Source organism: Aquarana catesbeiana, linkage group LG13 (assembly GCF_042186555.1).
Source record: "Aquarana catesbeiana isolate 2022-GZ linkage group LG13, ASM4218655v1, whole genome shotgun sequence".
In the NCBI taxonomy this organism is placed as follows: domain Eukaryota; kingdom Metazoa; phylum Chordata; class Amphibia; order Anura; family Ranidae; genus Aquarana; species Aquarana catesbeiana.
In genome coordinates, this window is record NC_133336.1 from 21,077,081 (window position 1) to 21,097,513 (window position 20,433).

The following is a 20,433-nucleotide window of genomic DNA, read 5'->3' on the forward strand; positions in this document are numbered from 1 at the left end:
AGAGGAGAAGCAGGGAGGAGAGAGAAAAGGAGAGCGAAGAGGAGAGTAAAGGATAAGCAGGGAGGATAGAGAAGAGGAGAGGAAAGGAGAAGCAGGGAGGAGATAGAAGAGGAGAAAAAAAAGAGAAAAGATGAAGGGACAAGCGAGGAAGAGAGAGGAGGGAAGAGGCAAGGAAGGGAAAGTTTTGAAGAGGACAGGAAAAGGGAAGTGAAAGGGATGGGAGGAAAAAGGAGAGGAGAAAAGAGGAAGGGAGCAGAGATGGGAGGAAAAAGGAGAGGAGAAAAGAGGAAGGGAGCAGAGATGAGAGGTTGGGAGGGGAGAAGAAAGGCGAGGCATTGAAGGAAGAGGAGAGGAAGAGAGAAAGGGAGAGGTGGGGAAGGACGAGGCGAGGAAGAGAGGGCCAGGGAGGGAAACGAGGAAAGGAAGGGCGTGGGAATAAGAAGAGAGGTTGGGAGGGGAGAGGAAGGGTGAGGTAGGGAAGGATGGGGAGAGAAGAAAGGAAGGGAGAGGTGGGGAGGGAAGTGGAAAGGAAGAGAGAGCTGATGAAAAGGAAGGGAGAGGAAATAAAAGGAGACAAAGTGCTAGAGGCAGCGAGGAAAAAGGTGGGGAGAGGAAGAGAGAGGAAGGGAGAGGAGAGGTTGGGAGGGGAGAGGAGTAAAGAAAGGAAGAATAGTATACTTGAATGAATGTTATCAATTTGGGAAAAAAAAACACCAGTCAGTTCAAAGCTCACAAAATAACTTTGTCAAATAACTTTTCACACACATATAGAAAAAAAAATACTCTTAGGACTTGACAAATATGACAATGCAGCTCTCTTTTCTTCTCCAGTAAGCAAAAATTGATGGTAATCAAATTCTTCATCTATCTGGAGGAAACCTTAAAATGTGATGCATTGTGTGACAGAGGAACACAAAGCTGGAAAATAATGAGAATGCTGCCAATTTCCTCCAGACTCTGAAAATTGGTGCTCAGCATAATGCGCTTTTATAACGCCGTGGCTTTGATAGAATCTATTGCGAGTCACCAGCCAGAGAGGTCTGAAAGACCCCAAACTGAGAGGAAGAGTTGTTTGTGCCAAAGTAGCTGCATGATTAAAATGAGATGGAAATCACATGTACGGTCACATGGTAGAGTCCCGACTAGGTTGCCTTAGGAGAGGGGCCTTAAAGGCCTGTTAAAGGGTCATTAAAAAAACATGAAACTTAAAAATGATATTCTATGGCAGGATGATGTTCTATGGGGGATTGAATTAAAATACACAGTATGTTTGCCTGATGACTAAGATCTTTACATCACAGTCCCAGGTCGCATAGTCCTCAGTTCCTTCTTCACATCACAGTTTCTCCCCCTTTATGTCACAGCTCCCTCTACATCACAGTTCCTCCCATGTCACAGCTCCCCCTTTACATCACAGTTCCCACCCATGTCACAGCCCCCCTTTACATCACAGTTCTCCCCATGTCACAGCTCTCCCTTTATATCACAGTTCCCTCTATGCCACAGGTCCCCCTTTACATCACAGTTCCCTCTATGCCACAGGTCCCCCTTTACATCACAGTTCCCCCATGTCACAGCTCCCCCTTTACATCACAGTTCCCCCCGTGTCACAGCTCCCCCTTTACATCACAGTTCCCTCCCATGTCACAGCCCCCCTTTACATCACAGTTCCCCCCCATGTCACAGCCCCTCCCTTTATATCACAGTTCCCCCATATATCACAGCCCCTCCCCTTTATGTCATCCTTCATGTTAGTGTCCTCCACCCTCTTAGACCCCCCCCCCTCATGTCAGCGTCCCCCACCCCGTTAACCTCCCCCCTTCATAGCAGTGTCCTGACCCCTCTACACACACACACACACACACTTTATAGCAATATTCTCAACCCTCCCCCCCGCCCCCTTTATATCACCTTGTTAGGAAGCCCCCTTTTTAACAGTGTCCACAACCCACCTTTATAGCAGTTTACTCACCTCCTCTCACCCCCCCCCCCCAACCCCCAATAGCAGTGTCCTTAGCCCCCTTTTTGCCCTCCCCCGCAGCGGTTTCAGTCCTACCTTACACAAGGCAGGTCTGGGTGGTGAGGGGAGCTGACCAGCTTTTCCTGTTAACAAGCTGGTGATTGGTGGCTTGGACCACCCAGGGTCCAAGCCACCAATCACCTGCTTGCGGCTCCAGCACTCTGTCCAGACCTGCTCTGTGCTCGGTCCTGCTGCGAGGATGATGGTGCAGCCGCTGTGGGGAGGGAAGCAGGAGAGGGATCTACCATGCGGCCAGGACAGGGAGAAAGAGAGACCCGGCTCCTAAATGGTGCAACCATGGCAGTCCAGATGTAACTGTCACTTGGTCCGGATACAGACAGCGATCCGCCTACAGACAGCGATCCGCCATGTAGTGATGCCTGTTCTATGGCATGACTATACTACAGACATCACCTACCTTTCCCCGTATAGCGTTCTGGAGGTAGATCATAAGGCACTGGGAATGTTCCTTTAGAGTCTTCGTTATTGGCGTAGACATTGACCTTAACCTGGAATGTTTCATTGTCGAAGCCCTGCAGAGAAAGACAGTGTGTTTAAGAAACTTCCTCCCTAAACATGAAATAGGATTGTCATTGTCCATTCACAGCCTGGGGGCGGGTCCATGACAGCCTGGACTCAGAGGAAGTGGGTTGAAGACGGTGACTGTCATTCAACTCAGAAGATTGAAGTTACCTTGCGAGCGAAAAGAAGTACTGAGGGGGACCTTTAGTGACAAAAACATGTACTGTTCTTTTTTTAAAATGCTTTTTTTAAAATGTTTTTATTTATTTTTGATCTTTTACTTTTAAAGGTAAAGAAGAGATCTGGGGTCTTTTTGACCCCAGATCTCGTGATAAAGAGGACCTGTCATCCTTATTTCTATTACTAGGGATGTTTACATTCCTTGTAATAGGAATAAAATTGATAAAAAAAATAAAATTAAAGAGACATTGTAAATTAAAATAAAATAAAATGTGAGATATCTCCCTGAACGTTAGAGCGAGAGCAATAGTACTAGCGCTAGACCTTCTCTGTAACTCTAAACAGGTAATCTGTAAAGGCATTTAAAATGCCGCCTATGGAGATTTTTAGGTACCGTACTTTGTCACCATTCAACGAACATGCTCAATTTTAAAGCATAACATGTTAAGTATCTATTTACACAGCAAAACACCATTGTTCATATTTTTTTTTTAAATTGGGTTATATATGTTTTTTCTTTTTTTTGTTCAATAAAGTGTATTTTTCCCCCAAAAAATTGCAGGAGCATCATGGGAAATGTAGTTCCAAAACATCTGGGGAGCCAAGGTTCACCATCACTGCCCTAGGGTCTCTGCTAAAAAAAAAAAAAAAAAAAAAAAAAAAAGAAAGAAGGATAATGTTTGGGGGTTATAAGTAATTTTCTAGCAAAAAAACTGATTTAAACTTGTAAACAAAAAGTGCAAGAAAATGCCAGGTCTTCAAGTGGATATACTTTAAAGTATGGCTAAAGGCAAAACCTTTAGTTTTAAATTTTGGATAGAGTGGAGAGGGAATAGAACCCCTGTAAGGTTTTATTGGGGTCTGTGTCCCCCTTAAGGAGATTCACCCTCTCTATTTGTCCTGTTCACCATTATCATTGAAAGTAAAAAGAAAATCCCAAATTTTGGGTTGTCCCTAAAAAAGTAATAGTGGGGAAATCTTCCAATGGGGACTCTAGTTCTGGTGAGCTGGGGGGTCCCCAAGGAATTCCCTTAATTTGGAGGGATTTTCTCTCACTTCCAGTTTGGCTATGGGACAGGACGTGAAGGGAAATCTCCACAATGGGACACAGATGGCGGGAAAAAAAAAAAAAATCTGACAGGAGTTATAACCCTACCTTACTCTATCCAAAATGAAAAAAAAAAAAAAAAAAAAGGTTTTGCCTATAGTTCACCTTTAAGAAAAAGAAAGCAGCTTTTACAACCACCTTGAATTGTATCTTGTATATAGCCTAGAGTTCCAGTTTTAAAAGAGATGTATGGGATTTTTCTTTTTTTCCAGAACCATACTTGCCTAGGTGGATGTTGCATCTGTCCCCTGCCCGCCGCTGATCGCTCAGTTCTTAGGGCTGAGCGATCAGCGGCGGGCGAGGGACAGATGCAATATCCACCTAGGCATCCACTGCCTAGGTGGATACACCGTCAGTCACTGCTCTCTGCTCTGCCCCCCCCCCCCCATTGCTCACTGTAGCACTGGGCTGTGCAGGGGGCAGGAGCGGCCGGCTCAGGCTCTCAGCGGCTCTCTGATAGGCTGAGCCGGGTGCCGGTCCAGGCATGTGGGCAGATCCCAACTCCACTGTTGTGATCTTGCCCGAGCCTGGACCGGTGTTCTGTCAAAAGAGCCAAATCAAAATCTCCAATTACGTTACTTCCAGTGACTCTCCAGCAGCAGTAATTGCAGGTTTAGACGACTTGGCGGTTGTCACAGAACACCGGCAGCGTATACACTACGATACATGATATAATTAGTGGTCATTGTTAGTCCGCCCGCTAGTAACCAACAACATAATCTGCAATTACTGCTGCTAGAGAGTTGCCGAAAGTGATGTGGTTGGAGATTTTGACGACTTGGCTCTTTTGACAGAACACCGGCTCTGTGGCTGCAGCCACCGGATTGTGTGCGATTTACCCCCCCCCGCCGTTAGGGCCGTACGACATATGGACCTGGTGGCGAAGGGGTTAAAGGAGAAGTACAGCCAAAGCTTATTTGGCCGTACTTCTCCTGTGGATCACAACAGTGCAGTTCGTTCTGCACTCCTGTGAAACATTTTCAGCAGACAGCAGGCTGAACTCCGCTGTCTGCTGAAAACAGGTCACAGGAGTGCAGAACGAACTGCACTGCTGTGATCCACAGGAGAAGTACAGCCAAATAAGCTTTGGCCGCGTACGCCAGAGTGAGAGCAATAATTCTAACACCTGACCTCCTTCGTAACACTAAACTGATACCTATAGGGGGCTTTTGAAGCGTCGCCTATAGAACATATAGCGATAAAAATGGGTAATAGGTGCAAAGGCAAACACAGAAGTATTAAACCAAAATGTTCATGATATAAATTTCATCAAAGAAGTCCATACACTTGTGTCAGCTTTAAAATCCAGAGCGCAGCTCACTCTGTAGTAAACAGACAAGAAGAAAAGAGAAAAAAGGGCCACTGAGTGTAGTAGTTAGATGCAATTTAATATGGCCCCCTAATGGGTTACTCACTAGAGGTGGGCAGTAAACAGGCTCTTCTATATAGATACACTTTAGGCGGGTTCTGTGCGTCTAATCCTCGTGCGCTGAGCAGCGATGTGTCTCGCACTGTGGGGGGAGACAGGAGCTGCAACCAGATGATGGCCACAGAAGCCCTCGAGTGGTTCCAGGTTTTTCGGGATGAGCCGCAGTGTGGAGGGCAGCATTGCGCGGATGCTGAAGTCACAGGTCCCAGGGTGATGTGCGACGCATTTCGGAGCATGCGCCGTGCTGTATTCGAGCATGCGCACTCCTTTTTCAAGCTACAGATAGAATGGGGAGCCTGGTATTTATGAAAGAACGGCCGGAAGTAACAGCCATTCATGATCAAGTAATATCATTCAACTCAAACAACAGCAATTTAAAAACAGCATTTATCAAAGCAATTCTCAGGGCTGGGCTCAGCCCTTCCTTCTCTGAGCTGGCCCGCTCAGCTGTCGGCTAATTGCCAGTTCCTATCTCTCTCCACAGTTACTCAGCTGTTGATGATATCCTGCTCGTCAGTCCTGCCTACTTAAGCCGTCCAGTCCAGAGGTTCTCTGCCTTCGCTTTGGTCAACATCACAGAAACTATCTCCTGCGATCCTGTTCAAGACTTGCTTTGCTGACATCCCTTCTGGCTCCAGATCCTGCTTGCTGTTCCACTACTTTGATCCCTGACGTCTGGCTTGGCTGACTATCCGTTCCGGTTACTGAACTTTGGCTAAGTTTTGACTATGTTTGTTCTTTTTGCTTTTATTATTAAACAAGTGTGATTTAACTGTACTTCTGTCTCTGCCTGATTTCATGGTTTCTGACAGCAATAAACAAGGATTAACTATATGACTCATAAATAAAAATGAATATATGTTAAAATATACGTATACACGGGTTCATCATAGTATAAGCCATCCTCTCACTGTCTAATGGGTGTTACTGATCACAGTGAGGGTATTCATGAAAGTAGATAGATAGATAGATAGATAGATAGATAGATAGATAGATAGATAGATAGATAGATAGATAGATAGATACACATATATACACACACACACAAATGCAAGAAAATATATAATAATATTAAAGCAACTTGACACTGTAAATATGATGTTAATACTAGCATATGTGTGGAAAATGTGTGAATTATTAAACATTAATTTATGTTAATTTGTATTATATATTAAATAATCAATTAAAACTTGAATTTGAATATAAATATAATTGAGCATGATTAAAATATGAATTGTGGTTTATATTTAGATAAAAATAACAGTAAAAAAATCAATATCACACCCTGTCTAATCCCTCCATCGGGCATGTACCAATGTGAATACCCTCACTGTGATCAGTAACACCCATTAGACAGTGAGAGGATGGCTTATACTATGATGAACCCGTGTATACGTATATTTTAACATATATTTGTTTTTATTTATGGATTATATAGTTAATCATTGTTTATTGCTTTGATAAATGCTGTTTTTAAATTGCTGCTGTTTGTTTGAGTTAAATGATATTACTTGATCGTGAATGGCCGTTCTTTCATAAATACCAGGCTCCCCATTCTTTTTTTTTTTTTTAATTGTTTATTTATGTAAAGAACCCGGCCCACATGGACCAACAAATTACAGAGTACCACATGCATCACAGAATAGTACAAAGTGTCAAGAAGAAATACAATATGCGTAACAGTTACATATCTCCATTAATCCCTTTATCAAAACAGTACATAACATGGTAGTAACCGTTACTCTAAAGGATGTACATTCTTTGTTAATCAGGTGGTTTTATGGAGTAATACTGTCCACGAAGTCGGTCCTCTATTTCCTTATAGAAAAATTTAGAAGAGATATGAAGGAAAGAATAAGAAAGTAGTAGAAAGGGAGGGGGAGGGGGGTAAGGGAGAGATGCGGATCTAAGGGGAAGGGGGTTGTAACCCACGAACAAGGAGCATCGGATGTTCTAAGTTTACCGGGGCTTGTATTGCCACTGGGGAGGTATCAGTAGTGTGCTGTTGATTTTGTGGTCATGGGACAGCATCAGTTCTTCTCAGTGCTTGGCCTGCAGACGAGTATATAAACATAGTCCATAGTTGCCAAGTTTTAGAGAATGTTTCTTCTCTATGTTGTGCCGTCAGGATGAGGTCTTCCATTTTTCTTATTTCTTCCACTTTCCCCAGCCACATATCAATAGTCGGCGGGAGGGCAGATTTCCAGCAAAGCGGACTGCAGGCCTTGGCTGCATCTAATAGGTGGCGTACCACTGACTTCTTATAAACTCTGTCGGGAGTGTCTGTAGCGTGCAACAAAAAGAGTGCAGGGTCATCGGTTATTGTCCTGTCAGTGAAAAGTTGCACTGTTTCTCTCACCACTTTCCAGAAATGTGCTAATTTGGGACACGTCCAGAAAATGTGCAAGAGAGTTCCCCTTTCCCTCTGACATCACCAGCACATATCCGACGTCGTAGGGAAAAGTTTATGCAGTAATGCTGGGGTTCTGTACCATCGGGAAAGTACTTTGTAATTTGTTTCTTGGATCTTGGCGCAAATGGAAGATTTGTTTGCGTGAATCTAAGTATGTGCTGCCTCTTTATGGTGTTGAACCTGCAGTCTAATTCTGTTTCCCATTTCAGCAATCCCAGGGGTACAAAGTCTGTGGGGGGTGCATTCAGGAGGTTGTAGGCCAGCGATAACGTGTGTGGTAAAGCTCCCGTTTCCGTACAGAGTACCTCTAGAGTTGTAAGCATTTGGATGCTATCCGCGGGGGGGCGGGATGGACCTGAGGAAGTGTCTCAACTGGATTGTCCGCATGAAGTCTAGTCGGACTAAGCCATTGGGGTCAGTGAGTTCTCTGTGTGTTCTCCAACGTCCCCCGGTGCTAAAGTGGGATGCTAGATGTAGTCCCGCCTCACCTATTTTACGGAAGATTCCATCTTCTAATCCCGGTGTGAACAAAGGATTGCCTATTATGGGATATAGAGGTTAGTTCTGGGATGAGAGGGCCGTCTGAGAAATGAGTTGGGAACATATTCGTATTACCTATCAGTGGGTGGTGTTTAAGTTCTGTTGGTATGCCCTGGTAACACCATGGAGTGCCCCCCAGTGGAAATATGGTGTGGGATTGCTCCAGTTGGGACCACAGCTTGGTCTCCTGGTGACGACACCAGTCTATGAGCCTTCCTAAGTGCACCGCGTGGTAATATGCACGGATGTTTGGTAGTGCTAGACCCCCAGACATTTTGGAGAGTACAAGTAATTTGTTGGAGAGTCTGGGTCTTTTCTTAGCCCAAACAAATGCTGTAAAGGCTGATTGTACATGTTTAAAAAAGTTAGAGGGAATGTGTATAGGTAGGGCCTGCATTAGGTATAGTAGTTTCGTCAAAATGGACATCTTCAGGCTCCCCATTCTATCTGTAGCTTGCAAAAGGAGTGCACATGCTCGAATACAGCACGGTGCATGCTTCGAAACGCGTCGCACAGCACCCAGGGACCTGTGACGTCAGCACCCTCTCCACCATCCGCGCAACTCTGCGCTCCACACTGTGGTCCATCCCGAAAAACTCGGAACCACTCGAGGGCTTCTGTGCCCATCATCCGGTTACAGCTTCTGTCTCCCCCCACAGTGCGAGACACATCGCTGCTCAGCGCATGAGTATTAGATGGACAGAACCCCCCTAAAGTGTATCTATATTGAAGAGCCTGTTTACTGCCCACCTCTTGTGAGTAACCCATTATGGGGGCCATATTAAATTGCATCTAACTACTACACTTAGTGACCCTTTTTTCTCTTTTCTTCTTATAGAAAATATAGGGTACTGAAGTTTGTCGCCATTTCACGGGCGCACAAAAATAGCGGAGTTCCACCCACATATGTTTTTTTTTTAAATCTATGTCTTTCTATCATATAATGTTTAAGTAACATTGTTTAGTCTCAAAAATAGCGCCGCTTTTATTACTATTTTATTCTAAAAGTTACCGTATAATATTCCTGCTGGGGCATTCCCATCTTAGTTGTGGGCAGGCGAAGCCCACAAGCATATACTTCCGGGATACAGTGTTGCTGTATTACCTGCATGCACCAGCCCTTCTCACGCATGCACAGTAAGCGACGCAGGGAACTTCTCATGTTGCCGTTACAACGGGTGGCGTCGTCGGAAGTGCCCGCCCCGTTGTGATGGCAACCAAGAAGATCCACCTTAAATCATGTCATTTCCTGTCGGGAAATAAATTTTTTTTCTCACAGTACTGCCCGCTGACTCCTGGGAAATGACTCCTCACATTTCCCAAGTAATGCGGAGCGCTGCGGACCCAGAAGTGGCAGATTAGGAGCCACCACATAGCAACAGGGCATTTCTGGTGAGTTAAATTGTTTTTTTTTTTTTAACGCCAAATCTTCTTTAATACACATAAAGGACTGTGAAAATGTAAAAATGTTTTTCTGGGTGGAACTCCGCTTTAAGGTTTGGCATGTTGGGCATCTATTTACTCGGCGCAACCTCGTCTTTTATATTTTACTAAAAATTTGGGTAATTTATTGTGTTTGTTTGCCCTAAAATTCACGTTGGTGTTTTTTACTGAAATTTTGCGTTTCCTAGACCTTTGCGGTAGAGCTGCACGATTCTGGCCAAAATGGGAATTGGGCTAACTTTACTGGTTAGTTTTTTTTTTTTTTAATTAAAGTAATTTTTTCCCAAAAAAATTGCATTTGAAAGACCGCTGCGCAAACACAGTGCGACATAAAATATTGCAACAACCACCATTTTATTCTCTAGGGGTCTCTACTAAAAAAATATATATAATGTTTGGGGGTTCTAAGTAATTTTCTAGCAAAAAAAAAATGATTTTAACTTGAAACCAACAGAAAAGAGGTTTAGTATTTATAAGTGGTTAAACTTTCCTCATTTAGGCCTCATTTACATGAGGAGGATCCGCTGCCATGGAGTCCGCCCCGGTCCGCCAGCTCAGCGTGAGATCTCTCTGTTGATCTCCGCTGAGCCGGCGGATGACAGGTCCCTCTCTGCTCACTGAGTGGGGAGGGGCTTGTCGAGCGCCGCTGCTTCCTATGGAGAGATCGGAGTGTATGTCCGTTTTCATCAGATCTCACCCGATCCGATCTGCCAGGGACGTAGGGCCATACGTCTGCTTTTAGCGGATTGGACCGGGTCGGATGTCAGCGGACATGTCACCACTGACATCCGTCGCTCCATAGACTAACATGGAGCGCCCGTTCAGGTCCGCCGTCAAAACCTCAACGGTCCGTTCGTGTGAAAGGGGCCTTACACACGAACTATAATCCTTTGACAAATCGTTACAATGTTTAGACTTCATTCCACTGCTAAAGAATGTTGTGATTCTTGGCAGACTGCCCGTTATTTTCTTCCTTTCTTTTGATGGCTGTGGCTTCATCAGAGCAGAGAGAATTCTTTGCATAGCAAGAATCGTGAAACACTTTTGTCAAGATCGCAACGGGGGGGGGGGGAAATCGCAGTAACGATTCTTGATGATCAATCGTGCAGCTCTACTTTGGGGTAATAAAGTGTGACATGAAAAAAAATTGCAACTACCACTATTTTATTCTCTAGGGTGTCTTCTTTCAGAAAATATATAATGTTTGTGGGTTTTGTGTAATCTTCAGGCCTAAAATGATTTTTTTAAACATGTTTACGAAAAAAAAAAAAAACGCAAAAAAAAAAAAGCTCTGGCAGCGAAAAGGTTAAAGCAAAGAGGCAAGCAGGGTAACCAATCAGAAAGCAGTGTTCTAATATCTGTCAGCAGACTGAACCCTGATTGTTATGCGCTTTATTATCTCGGCATTGCCAAATTTAATAAACCTTTTATATAATGTTTATTCTGAATTCTGAGAAGAAATTCATTATGGACTCTTCCGTGAAAACAGAACAGATGTCTGAACAAAAAAAAAAAAAAAAGAAAAAAATGTTTTAATTAAGCATTCAAAGCAGAAGAATTCTTAATGGTGAGGAGGGAATATCAGAATGTATTATCTGGAGATGACATGTTGTTTCAATCGGCGCTGCAGCCGAGTAAATATAAAAATATTGCATATTCATAGAATCGGGCAATGAGAACATTGCTAGGAGTGTAGATCTGTAGATAGGTCTCCTGAGCGTTTATTCTCTGTAGTTTCCTGACTGGCCATCAGAGGACACAGTTTACTTCCCAGAACGCATTTCAAAGTACCATCCAAGGCCTTTTGTTCAGTTATGTATTCTTTCCAAAACCATTGAAAGTATTTTTATTTTAAATAGTTTTCATTGAAGAATGCAGATGGTATGAAAGCCATTATGAAGATATGAAAAGAGTTATTAAAGTATTATCAAACCCTCTTCTTCTTTCTTTTTTTTTTTTTTTTTTAATTCTTTTTTTTTGTTTTAAAGTATCCGCTTTCACCAAAGAAAATTTCATTATCAAAGTATTTTTTTCAAAATATGTCCCCAATTTCTTATGTTCTCTTATCATAACATCCACTCTGCTTATGGCAAAAATGCTGCTTCCCTGAGCTTTGGGGGGCAGAGGGGGGAACATACATGATAGTCGCATGTTCTCCCTGTGCCTGCGTGGGTTTCCTGCGGGTATTCTGGTTTCCTCCCACACTCCAAAGACATGCTGGTAGGTTAAAGTGGTGTTCCACCCAACAAAAAAAAATAAATAAATGCATGAATGTGCCTAAAAATAAAAAAATAATAATAATTAAAAAAAAAAATGTGGAAATTTTTTTTTTACTCACCTCTAAATGGCTGTTGCTAGGGGGTCCCTCGTAGTCTGCCTCCTTCAGTGCCTGGGCTGGTGACATCACTTCCCCTCGGCGCAGGAAGGACTCAGCTCTGCCCCCTCCCTCTTGTCAATCATCTGGGACACATTACAGGTCCCAGATGTCTCAGCGGCCAATCACGGCTCGCGGCGCCGCTCGCGCATGCGCAGTGGGTGCCCGGCTGTGAAGCCACAGCCGGGCGCCCACAGTTGCAATGCCGGCGCCGCCGAACGGAGGGGGAAGACAAGCGGGGCTTCTATCCCCCCACATCGCTGGACCCTGGGACAGGTAAGTGTCCGATTATTAAAAGTCAGCAGCTGCAGTATTTGTAGCTGCTGACTTTTAATTTAAAAAAAAAAAAAAAATGGGAACTCCTCTTTAATTGGCTTCTGTCTAAATTGGCCCCTAGTATATGATTGTGAGTTAGGGACCTTAGAGTGTAAGCTCCTTGAGGGTAGGGACCGATGTGAATGTACAATGTATATGTAAAGCGCCGCGTAAATTGACGGCACTATATAAGTACCTTAACTACTTCAGCCCCGGAAGAATTTACCCCCCCCCCCCTCCTGACCAGTACACTTTTTGCGATTCGGCACTGCGTCGCTTTAACTGACAATTGCGCGGCCGTGTGACGTTGTAGCCAAACAAAATTGACGTCCTTTTTTTCCCCACAAAAGGCCGATATGTATTCTTCTACATATTTTTGGTAAAAAAAAAAAAAAAATTGCAATAAGCGTATATTGATTGGTTTGCGCAAAAGTTATAGCGTCTACAAAATAGGGGATAGATTTATAGCATTTTTATTATTATTATTTTTTTTTTTTTACTAGTAATGGTGGCGATCTGCGATTTTTTATTAAGACTGCGACATTGCGGCAGACGCATCGGACACTTTTGACACATTTTGACACATCTGTAGGAAAGTTATAGAGTCCACAAACTTTGGAATATAAATCTGAAAATGTATCAGTCCTGAAGTACTGACAGGCTATCAGGCGGCACTGAAGGGCACCGATAGGCGACACTGATAAGGAGGCAGTGATTGACAGCCCTGGTGGGCACTGTTGGGACTGCACTGATAATCAGAACAATGATAATCAGCGTAGATGTTCCTATCACACAAGCTGGTTATCGGCTCTCCTCTTCTCACACTGTCAACGTGAGGAAAGGAATGCCGATAACTGGCTTGTGTTTACATTGTGCTCAGCTGTGACTGATCACGTGGTAAAGGGCTGCTGTGATTGGCTCTTTACTCGGATCTATGATCAGCTGTGTCCTAAGGCCACAGCGATCACATGGTACCGGGCAGCGGGCCGGTACAGTGATCTGTCATCGCCCATGTCCGGTGGATACGGCGGGTGACCGACCATTGTAATAGAAAAAAAGCATGACAGGACCTCTTAAATATGAGATCCGGTGGTCAAAAGCACATCAGATCTCATATTTACACTACAATGCAATTTAAAAAATGCAATAAAAAATTTAGTCATTTGAAAAAAAAAAAAAAGGCCCTCTAAGATCTATGGGCGGAAGTAACGTTTTGACGTCGCTACCGGCCTGCAATGGTATGGAGATAGGTGGGGGGCCATCTGCCCCTCACTCATCTCCATACCCAGCAATGACAAGGACCCGTTCGCCTCCGCCGCTACTGACGGATCCGGTAAGCGGCGGAGGGCACCGGAGCGTGGCCGGAGGGGGGGGGCTCCTCTCCCACCGCCGATAAAAGTGATCTTTTATCTGCCGCAGAGACCACGATTATCGGAAACCGGACCGCCGGCCGAAGAAGAGAATACCAGGGTTATGGTAGCTAGCTGCTGCCATAACAAAGATATCCCTCTTCAAAGTTGGGACGTATATCGGCGTGCGGCGGTCCGGAAGTGCTTAAAGAAAATCTGCGTTTTGCCCACCATTTGGGGCAAAGCAACAGGTTTTAGTATGAATGTGCCCCTGTGTACAAAGCCAGCTCCATAAAGATTCGGTGTGACCAGTTTGGTTTGGAGGAACTTGAGTGTCCTGCACAGAGCCCTGACCTAAATCCTCCTGACCACCCTTTGGGTGAAGAGGAACATCAGTTTTGAGCCAGGTCTTCTCATTCAACATCAGTACCTGACCTCGAAATGGGCAAAATTTTAAGTGTGGAAGTTGTTAAAGCCACAAAGAAGGACCAGTTCCATATTGGTGGCTATGGTTTTGTAATTTTACACCAAACAACCCTGTATAGGTGTGATGGTCGGGTGTTCATAGACTTTTGGCCACATACTGTATGGCTAATTAGACAAGCTGGAAAGTAAAGACTGAGCAATAGATTAGTCATAAAACAATTATAAAAGAGAAAAATATACAACATCGATACAGGAACTGAGCTCAGAGAAAAGAGAAATCCATTGTTTCACCCTTAGGCCCCTTTCACACGAGGCGGGCTCCGTTTCTACGGAGCCCGCCTCGGTCCGCCGGCTCAGCGGGAGATCAGTCCGTTGATCTCCGCTGAGCCGGCGGATGACAGGTCCCTCTCTGCTCACTGAGCGGGGAGGGGCTTGTCAGGCGCCGCTGCCGCCTATGGAGGGATCGGACGAAAACGGACAGCGTGTCCGTTTTCGTCAGATCTCACCCGATCCGATCCGCCAGCGACGGATCTGGACGTAGAGCCATACGTCTGCTTTTAGCGGATCGGACGGGGTCGGATGTCAGCGGACATGTCTCCGCTGACATCCGACGCTCCATAGGCTAACATGGATCGCCCGTTCAGGTCCGCCGTCAAAACTGACAGGCGGACCTGAACGGTCCGATCGTGTGAAAGGGGCCTAAGGAAGCATTCAGTTTTCAGACTTGAGAAGATCTAACATATTCCTACTGAACTCTGCTTGCGATAAGATTTGCTGGCGTACAATGGAGGACGCCAGCGTTGAATGTAAAGTGGAACCTTCTCTCCTTCATCCAGTGTATGGAAGTGACAATGACACATCCCTGCGGGGAGTGGAGGGTGCAACGCTCCAATGTATAATGAAATAAAATCACCTCTCGATAATCCACTGCTTTATACTTGATGTGCGGCTCCCGGGACACCTATCACTCTCTACCATTGCTTGGAGCATAGGCGACCTACCTTCCCGGCTACACCTATCACTCTCTACCATTGCTTGGAGCATAGGCGAACTACCTTCCCGGCTACACCTATCACTCTCTACCATTGCTTGGAGCATAGACGAACTACCTTCCTGGCTACACCTATCATTCTCTACCATTGCTTGGAGCATAGGCGAACTACCTTCCCGGCTACACCTATCATTCTCTACCATTGCTTGGAGCATAGGCGAACTCCCTTCCCGGCCAGCACATACACTATATTACCAAAAGTATTGTGACGCCTGCCTTTACACGCACATGAACTGAACTCTAATGGCATCCCAGTCTTAGTCCGTAGGGTTCAATATTGAGTTGGCCCACCCTTTGCAGCTATAACAGCTTCAACTCTTCTTGGAGGGCTGTAAACAAGGTTTAGGAGGGTGTCTATGGGAATGTTTGAACATTCTTCCAGAGGAGCATTTGTGAGGTCAGGCACTGATGTTAGACGAGAAGGTCTGGCTCGCAGTCTCCACTCTAATTCTTCCCAAAGGTGTTCTATTGGGTGAGGTCAGTCAAGTTCCTCCACCCCAAACTCGCTCTTCCATGTCTTTATGGACCTTGCTTTGTGCAAGTTCCATAAAGACTTGATAAAACACAGTGGACCAACACCAGCAGATGACATGGCTCCCCAAATCATCACTCAATGTGGAAACTTCACACTGGGCCTCATGCAACATGGATTTTGTGCCTCTCCGCTCTTTCTCATGACTCTGTAAACGGCCAGCTTTTTTAGCAATTACCTTTGTAACTTTCCCTCCTTGTGGAGGGTGTGAATGACTGTCTTCTGGAAAACTGCCAAGTCAGCAGTCTGCCGCATAATTGTGTAACCTACTAACTGAGAGACCATTTAAAGGCTCAGGAAACCTTTACAGGTGTTTTGAGTTAATTAGCTGTTTAGAGTGTGACACCACGAGTCTACAATATTCAACTTTTTCACAACAGTCTCATTTTCTAAAATATAGAATTTTGGGTTTTCACTAGCCGTAAGGCTGCTTTCACACTGGGGCGTTTGATGGTAAAGCGCCGCTTTACTGTCGTTTGAGTGGCGCTACTCAGCTGCTAGCGGGGCGCTTTTAACCCCCTGCTAGCGGACGAAAAAGGGGTTAAAACCGCCCGCAAAACTTTTTGATGATATTCCAATTTTTTGGAGTTACACCTGTATATGTGATTCTGCACAGAATGGCTGCTCTGTAGCAGTAAATCTGCTATAGGGGAAAGTTTGCAAGCGGTTAATTATTTCAAAATTCAATTCAGTTTTTTGAATACGTAACTGAACAGAAGTGCCTTTTTTTTTTTTTATTTTGTAAAAATATATTTCTTGAGTTCTGCTTTGAGTGCTGTCACCATTGTGCCGTTTGTCCGCCTGCTCCATGAGGGGGGGGTCAAGGCAACCTGTGACCGCTCTCCTTGTTTTTTCATTCCTTCTGCCTGCAGCCAGAATGGCCTGGAATCACACAGAGCATCTGTTCCTCCAGATTAAGATAACAGGTAGACTGTCCCCAGGAAATTATTCCCCCCTGCGGTTCGTCGCGCTCACAGAAGAACACTCAACAACCCCATTATCTAGGAGGGGGGGACCTAGAGATAGTGCGCAGTATTCACGCAGCGCTGCCAGGAAATACCGCTTAATGCAGTATTAAGGTAAACAGAGTGTCATTTACTTAGCAGGTGTCTGTTAACTGCCCCCGCGTACAGAAGCCGAGTGTGTAATATTTCTGTAAGTACCAGAGCTCCGGAGACATATAATGAGGCCGGGATTTCTAACACAGTTATAGTTAATGGCGCTTAATGATACCTGGAAACTTTTAACCCGCTGCGACCTCGCAGGCTTGAATAGTAAACCTGAAATTAATGTAATGTCGTACACGGGCACTTCACAGTAAGTTATATCATGTATTAGATACAAAGATATAGAGCTGTACAAAGGATGGATAGAGATATAGGAGCAGTAGAAAAATTCCCCCAGGGTTTTTTTTTTTTCTTTTACAGAAAATGAGATATTAGACCAAATAGAATTGTATGAAAAATCTTTTTATTTTACAAATATTTAAAAATCACAAAGTGTTAAAAAAAATATGAGCTCTGGTTTACACGTGATCCATCAAACATGGCAACATATGTAGTATAGGCAGATGTACTGCCCTATATATATATATCTATATATATAATATATATTATATATATAGATATATAATGTTCCAACGCGTTTCGACTGTAAAAATGTCGGTCTTCCTCAGGGGGACTGCGCTTGTCTAAATATAAAAAAATACATCAAGATCTTAAAGTGATTGTGAAGTCTCGTTTTCTTTTCTATAAAAACAACATGTTATACTTACCTCCTCCGCTCAGCTGTCGGCTAATTGCCAGCTCCTATCTCTCCACAGTTACTCAGCTGTTGATGATATCCTGCTCGTCAGTCCTGCCTACTTAAGCCGTCCAGTCCAGAGGTTCTCTGCCTTCGCCTTGGTCAACATCACAGAAACTATCTCCTGCGATCCTGTTCAAGACTTGCTTCGCTGACATCCCTTCTGGCTCCAGATCCTGCTTGCTGTTCCACTACATCGATCCCTGACTTCTGGCTTGGCTGACTATCCGTTCCGGTTACTGAACTTTGGCTATGCTTTGACTACGTTTGTTCTTTTTTACTTTTATTGTTAAACAAATGTGATTTACCTGTGATTCTGTCTCGGCCTGATTTCATGGTTTCTGACAGGTAGTTTCTGGTGGAATGACCAATAAAAAAAGTTTTATCCAGCTCCCACATGACACCAGTGTTTGCTGTACACATTGTTTTCTCTACAGAACGTCAAGTTTGGCAGAAAAAAAATGGAATGTTACTAATGAGAAAACAAACTTACAAAAGCAGATGGCAGGAAAAGGACTCCCAGCTCATAGGAGCGGATAAACAGCTGGGCACCGCTCTTCTCCAGGGAGCCCCACGCAGCTTTCGACAGATTTGCACTAAAAGAAAAATAATAATAAAATAAATAGAATGATAAAACAAATATAAATAGACATTTCAAGAGAACTTTTACAAGAAATAAATCAGTGTTCAGCTCAAAGTAGATCACTCCTTTTACTGTAAGGAGTATGTAAAGGGAACCTCTTGTCTTGTCTTGTATTGGGAAAGCACAGAGTCACTTTAGAGGTCAATTTATTAAATACCATAATTTGATTGCTCTGCGTTTTTTTTTTTCTGTAATGATACAATGTAACCATGAGCACAGGGGAAGATTGGGGGTGATAGAGTCAACTAATAGGTGTCTATATCTGACAAGTGAAGGGCTCAGAAGCCAGCCAATAGTGAGTGAGGGGGAGGAGAATACTCTTAGGTTATAGTGCCTTGAAAAAGTATTCATACCCCTTGAAATCTTCCACATTTTGTCGTGTTACAACCAAAAACGTAAATGTGTTTTATTGGGATTTTATGTGATAGACCAACACAAAGTGGCACATAATTGTGAAGTGGAAGGAAAATGATAAATGGTTTTCAACATTTTTTACAAATAAATATGTGAAAAGTGTGGCGTGTATTTGTATTCAGCCCCCTTTACTCCGATACCCCAAACTAAAATCTAGTGGAACCAATTGCCTTCAGGAGTCACCTAATTAGTAAATAGTTCACCTGTGTGTAATGTAATCTCAGTATAAATACAGCTGTTCTGTGAAGCCCTCCGATGTTTGTTAGAGAACCTTAGTGAACAAATAGCATCATGAAGGCCGAGGAACACACCAGACAGGTCAGGGATAAAGTTGTGGAGAAGTTTAAAGCAGGGTTAGGTTATAAAAAAATATCCCAAGCTTTGAACATCTCACGGAGCTCTGTTCAATCCATCATCCGAAAATGGAAAGAGTATGGCCCAACTGCAAACCTACCAAGACATGGCCGTCCACCTAAACTGACCAGCCGGGCAAGGAGAGCATTCATCAGAGAAGAGCCAAGAGGTCCATGGTAACTCTGGAGGAGCTGCAGAGATCCACAGCTCAGGTGGGAGAATCTGTCCACAGGACAACTATTAGTCGTGTTCTCCACAAATCTGCCCTTTATGGAAGAGTGACAAGAAGAAAACCATTTTTGAAAGAAAACCATAAGAAGTCCTGTTTGCTGTTTGTGAGAAGCCATGTGGAGGACACAGCAAACATGTGGAAGAAGGTGCTCTGGTCAGATGAGACCCAAATTGAACTTTTTGGCCTAAAAGCAAAACGATATGTGTGGCGGAAAACTAACACTGCACATCCCTGAACACACCATCCCCACCGTGAAACATGGTGGTGGCAGCATCATCATGTGGGGATGCTTTTCTTCAGCAGGGAAGCTGGTCAGAGATGGTGGTAAGATGGATGGAGCCAAATACAGGGTAATCTTAGAAGAAAACCTGTTAGAGTCTGCAAAAGACTTGAGACTGGGGCGGAGGTTCACCTTCCAGCAGGACAACGACCCGAAACATACAGCCAGAGCTACAATGGAATGGTTTAGATCAAAACATATTCATGTGTTAGAATGGCCCAGTCACAGTCCAGACCTAAATCCAATTGAGAATCTGTGGCAAGACTTGACAATTGCTGTTCACAGACGCTCTCCATCCAATCTGACAGAGCTTGAGATATTCTGCAAAGAAGAATGGGCAAAAATGTCCCTCTCTAGATGTGCAAAGCTGGTAGAGACATCCCCAAAAAGACTTGCAGCTGTAATTGCAGGGAAAGGAGGTTCTACAAAGTATTGACTCCGGGGGGCGCCATACAAATGCACGCCACACTTTTCACATATTTATTTGTAAAAAATGTTGAAATCCATTTATCATTTTCCTTCCACTTCACAATTATGTGTCACTTTGTGTTGGTCTATCTCATAAAATCCCAATAAAATACATTTACGTTTTTGATTGCAACATGACAAAATGTGGGAAATTTCAAGGAGGTATGAATACTTTTTCAAGGCACTGTATATAATGTAACAGGAGAAAGCAAGAAGGAGAAGGAACTACAGATTAATATATCTAGTCCAGGGTTTTCCACAACTAGGGTTTCTCTAGCCACTTGCCGACCGTCTCCTGTACATATAGGTCGGCAGTTTAAAGATGGATATCTCGGTAACGGCAGCAGCTGCTGCCACAATCGAGGTATCCATCTTTTGAGCCGGCGGTCCCGTTTACGATAATGGTGGTCTTTGCGGCGGATTCGCCGCGAGATCACTGTTATCGGGGGTGGAAGAGGGGCCACCCCCCTCCTGCTGCTCTCCCGCGCCCTTCGACGCTTACCGGAGCCGTCGGCAGCGGCGGAGGCGATCGGGACC

At 44.2% G+C, this 20,433-nt stretch overlaps 1 protein-coding gene across 1 annotated transcript in view; it reads right to left on the reverse strand.

The window, feature by feature from the left end:
• The window catches only part of TDP1 (tyrosyl-DNA phosphodiesterase 1), a 143,550-nt gene that overhangs the window by 20,632 nt on the left and 102,485 nt on the right, over nucleotides 1-20,433 (reverse strand). The window contains exons 14-15 of the mRNA XM_073610531.1: nucleotides 17,999-18,101; nucleotides 2,439-2,553 (exon numbers count right to left, since the gene is read on the reverse strand). Of these exons, the coding sequence (XP_073466632.1) occupies nucleotides 2,439-2,553; nucleotides 17,999-18,101 (218 nt within the window). The remainder of the gene's footprint in view (nucleotides 1-2,438; nucleotides 2,554-17,998; nucleotides 18,102-20,433) is intronic.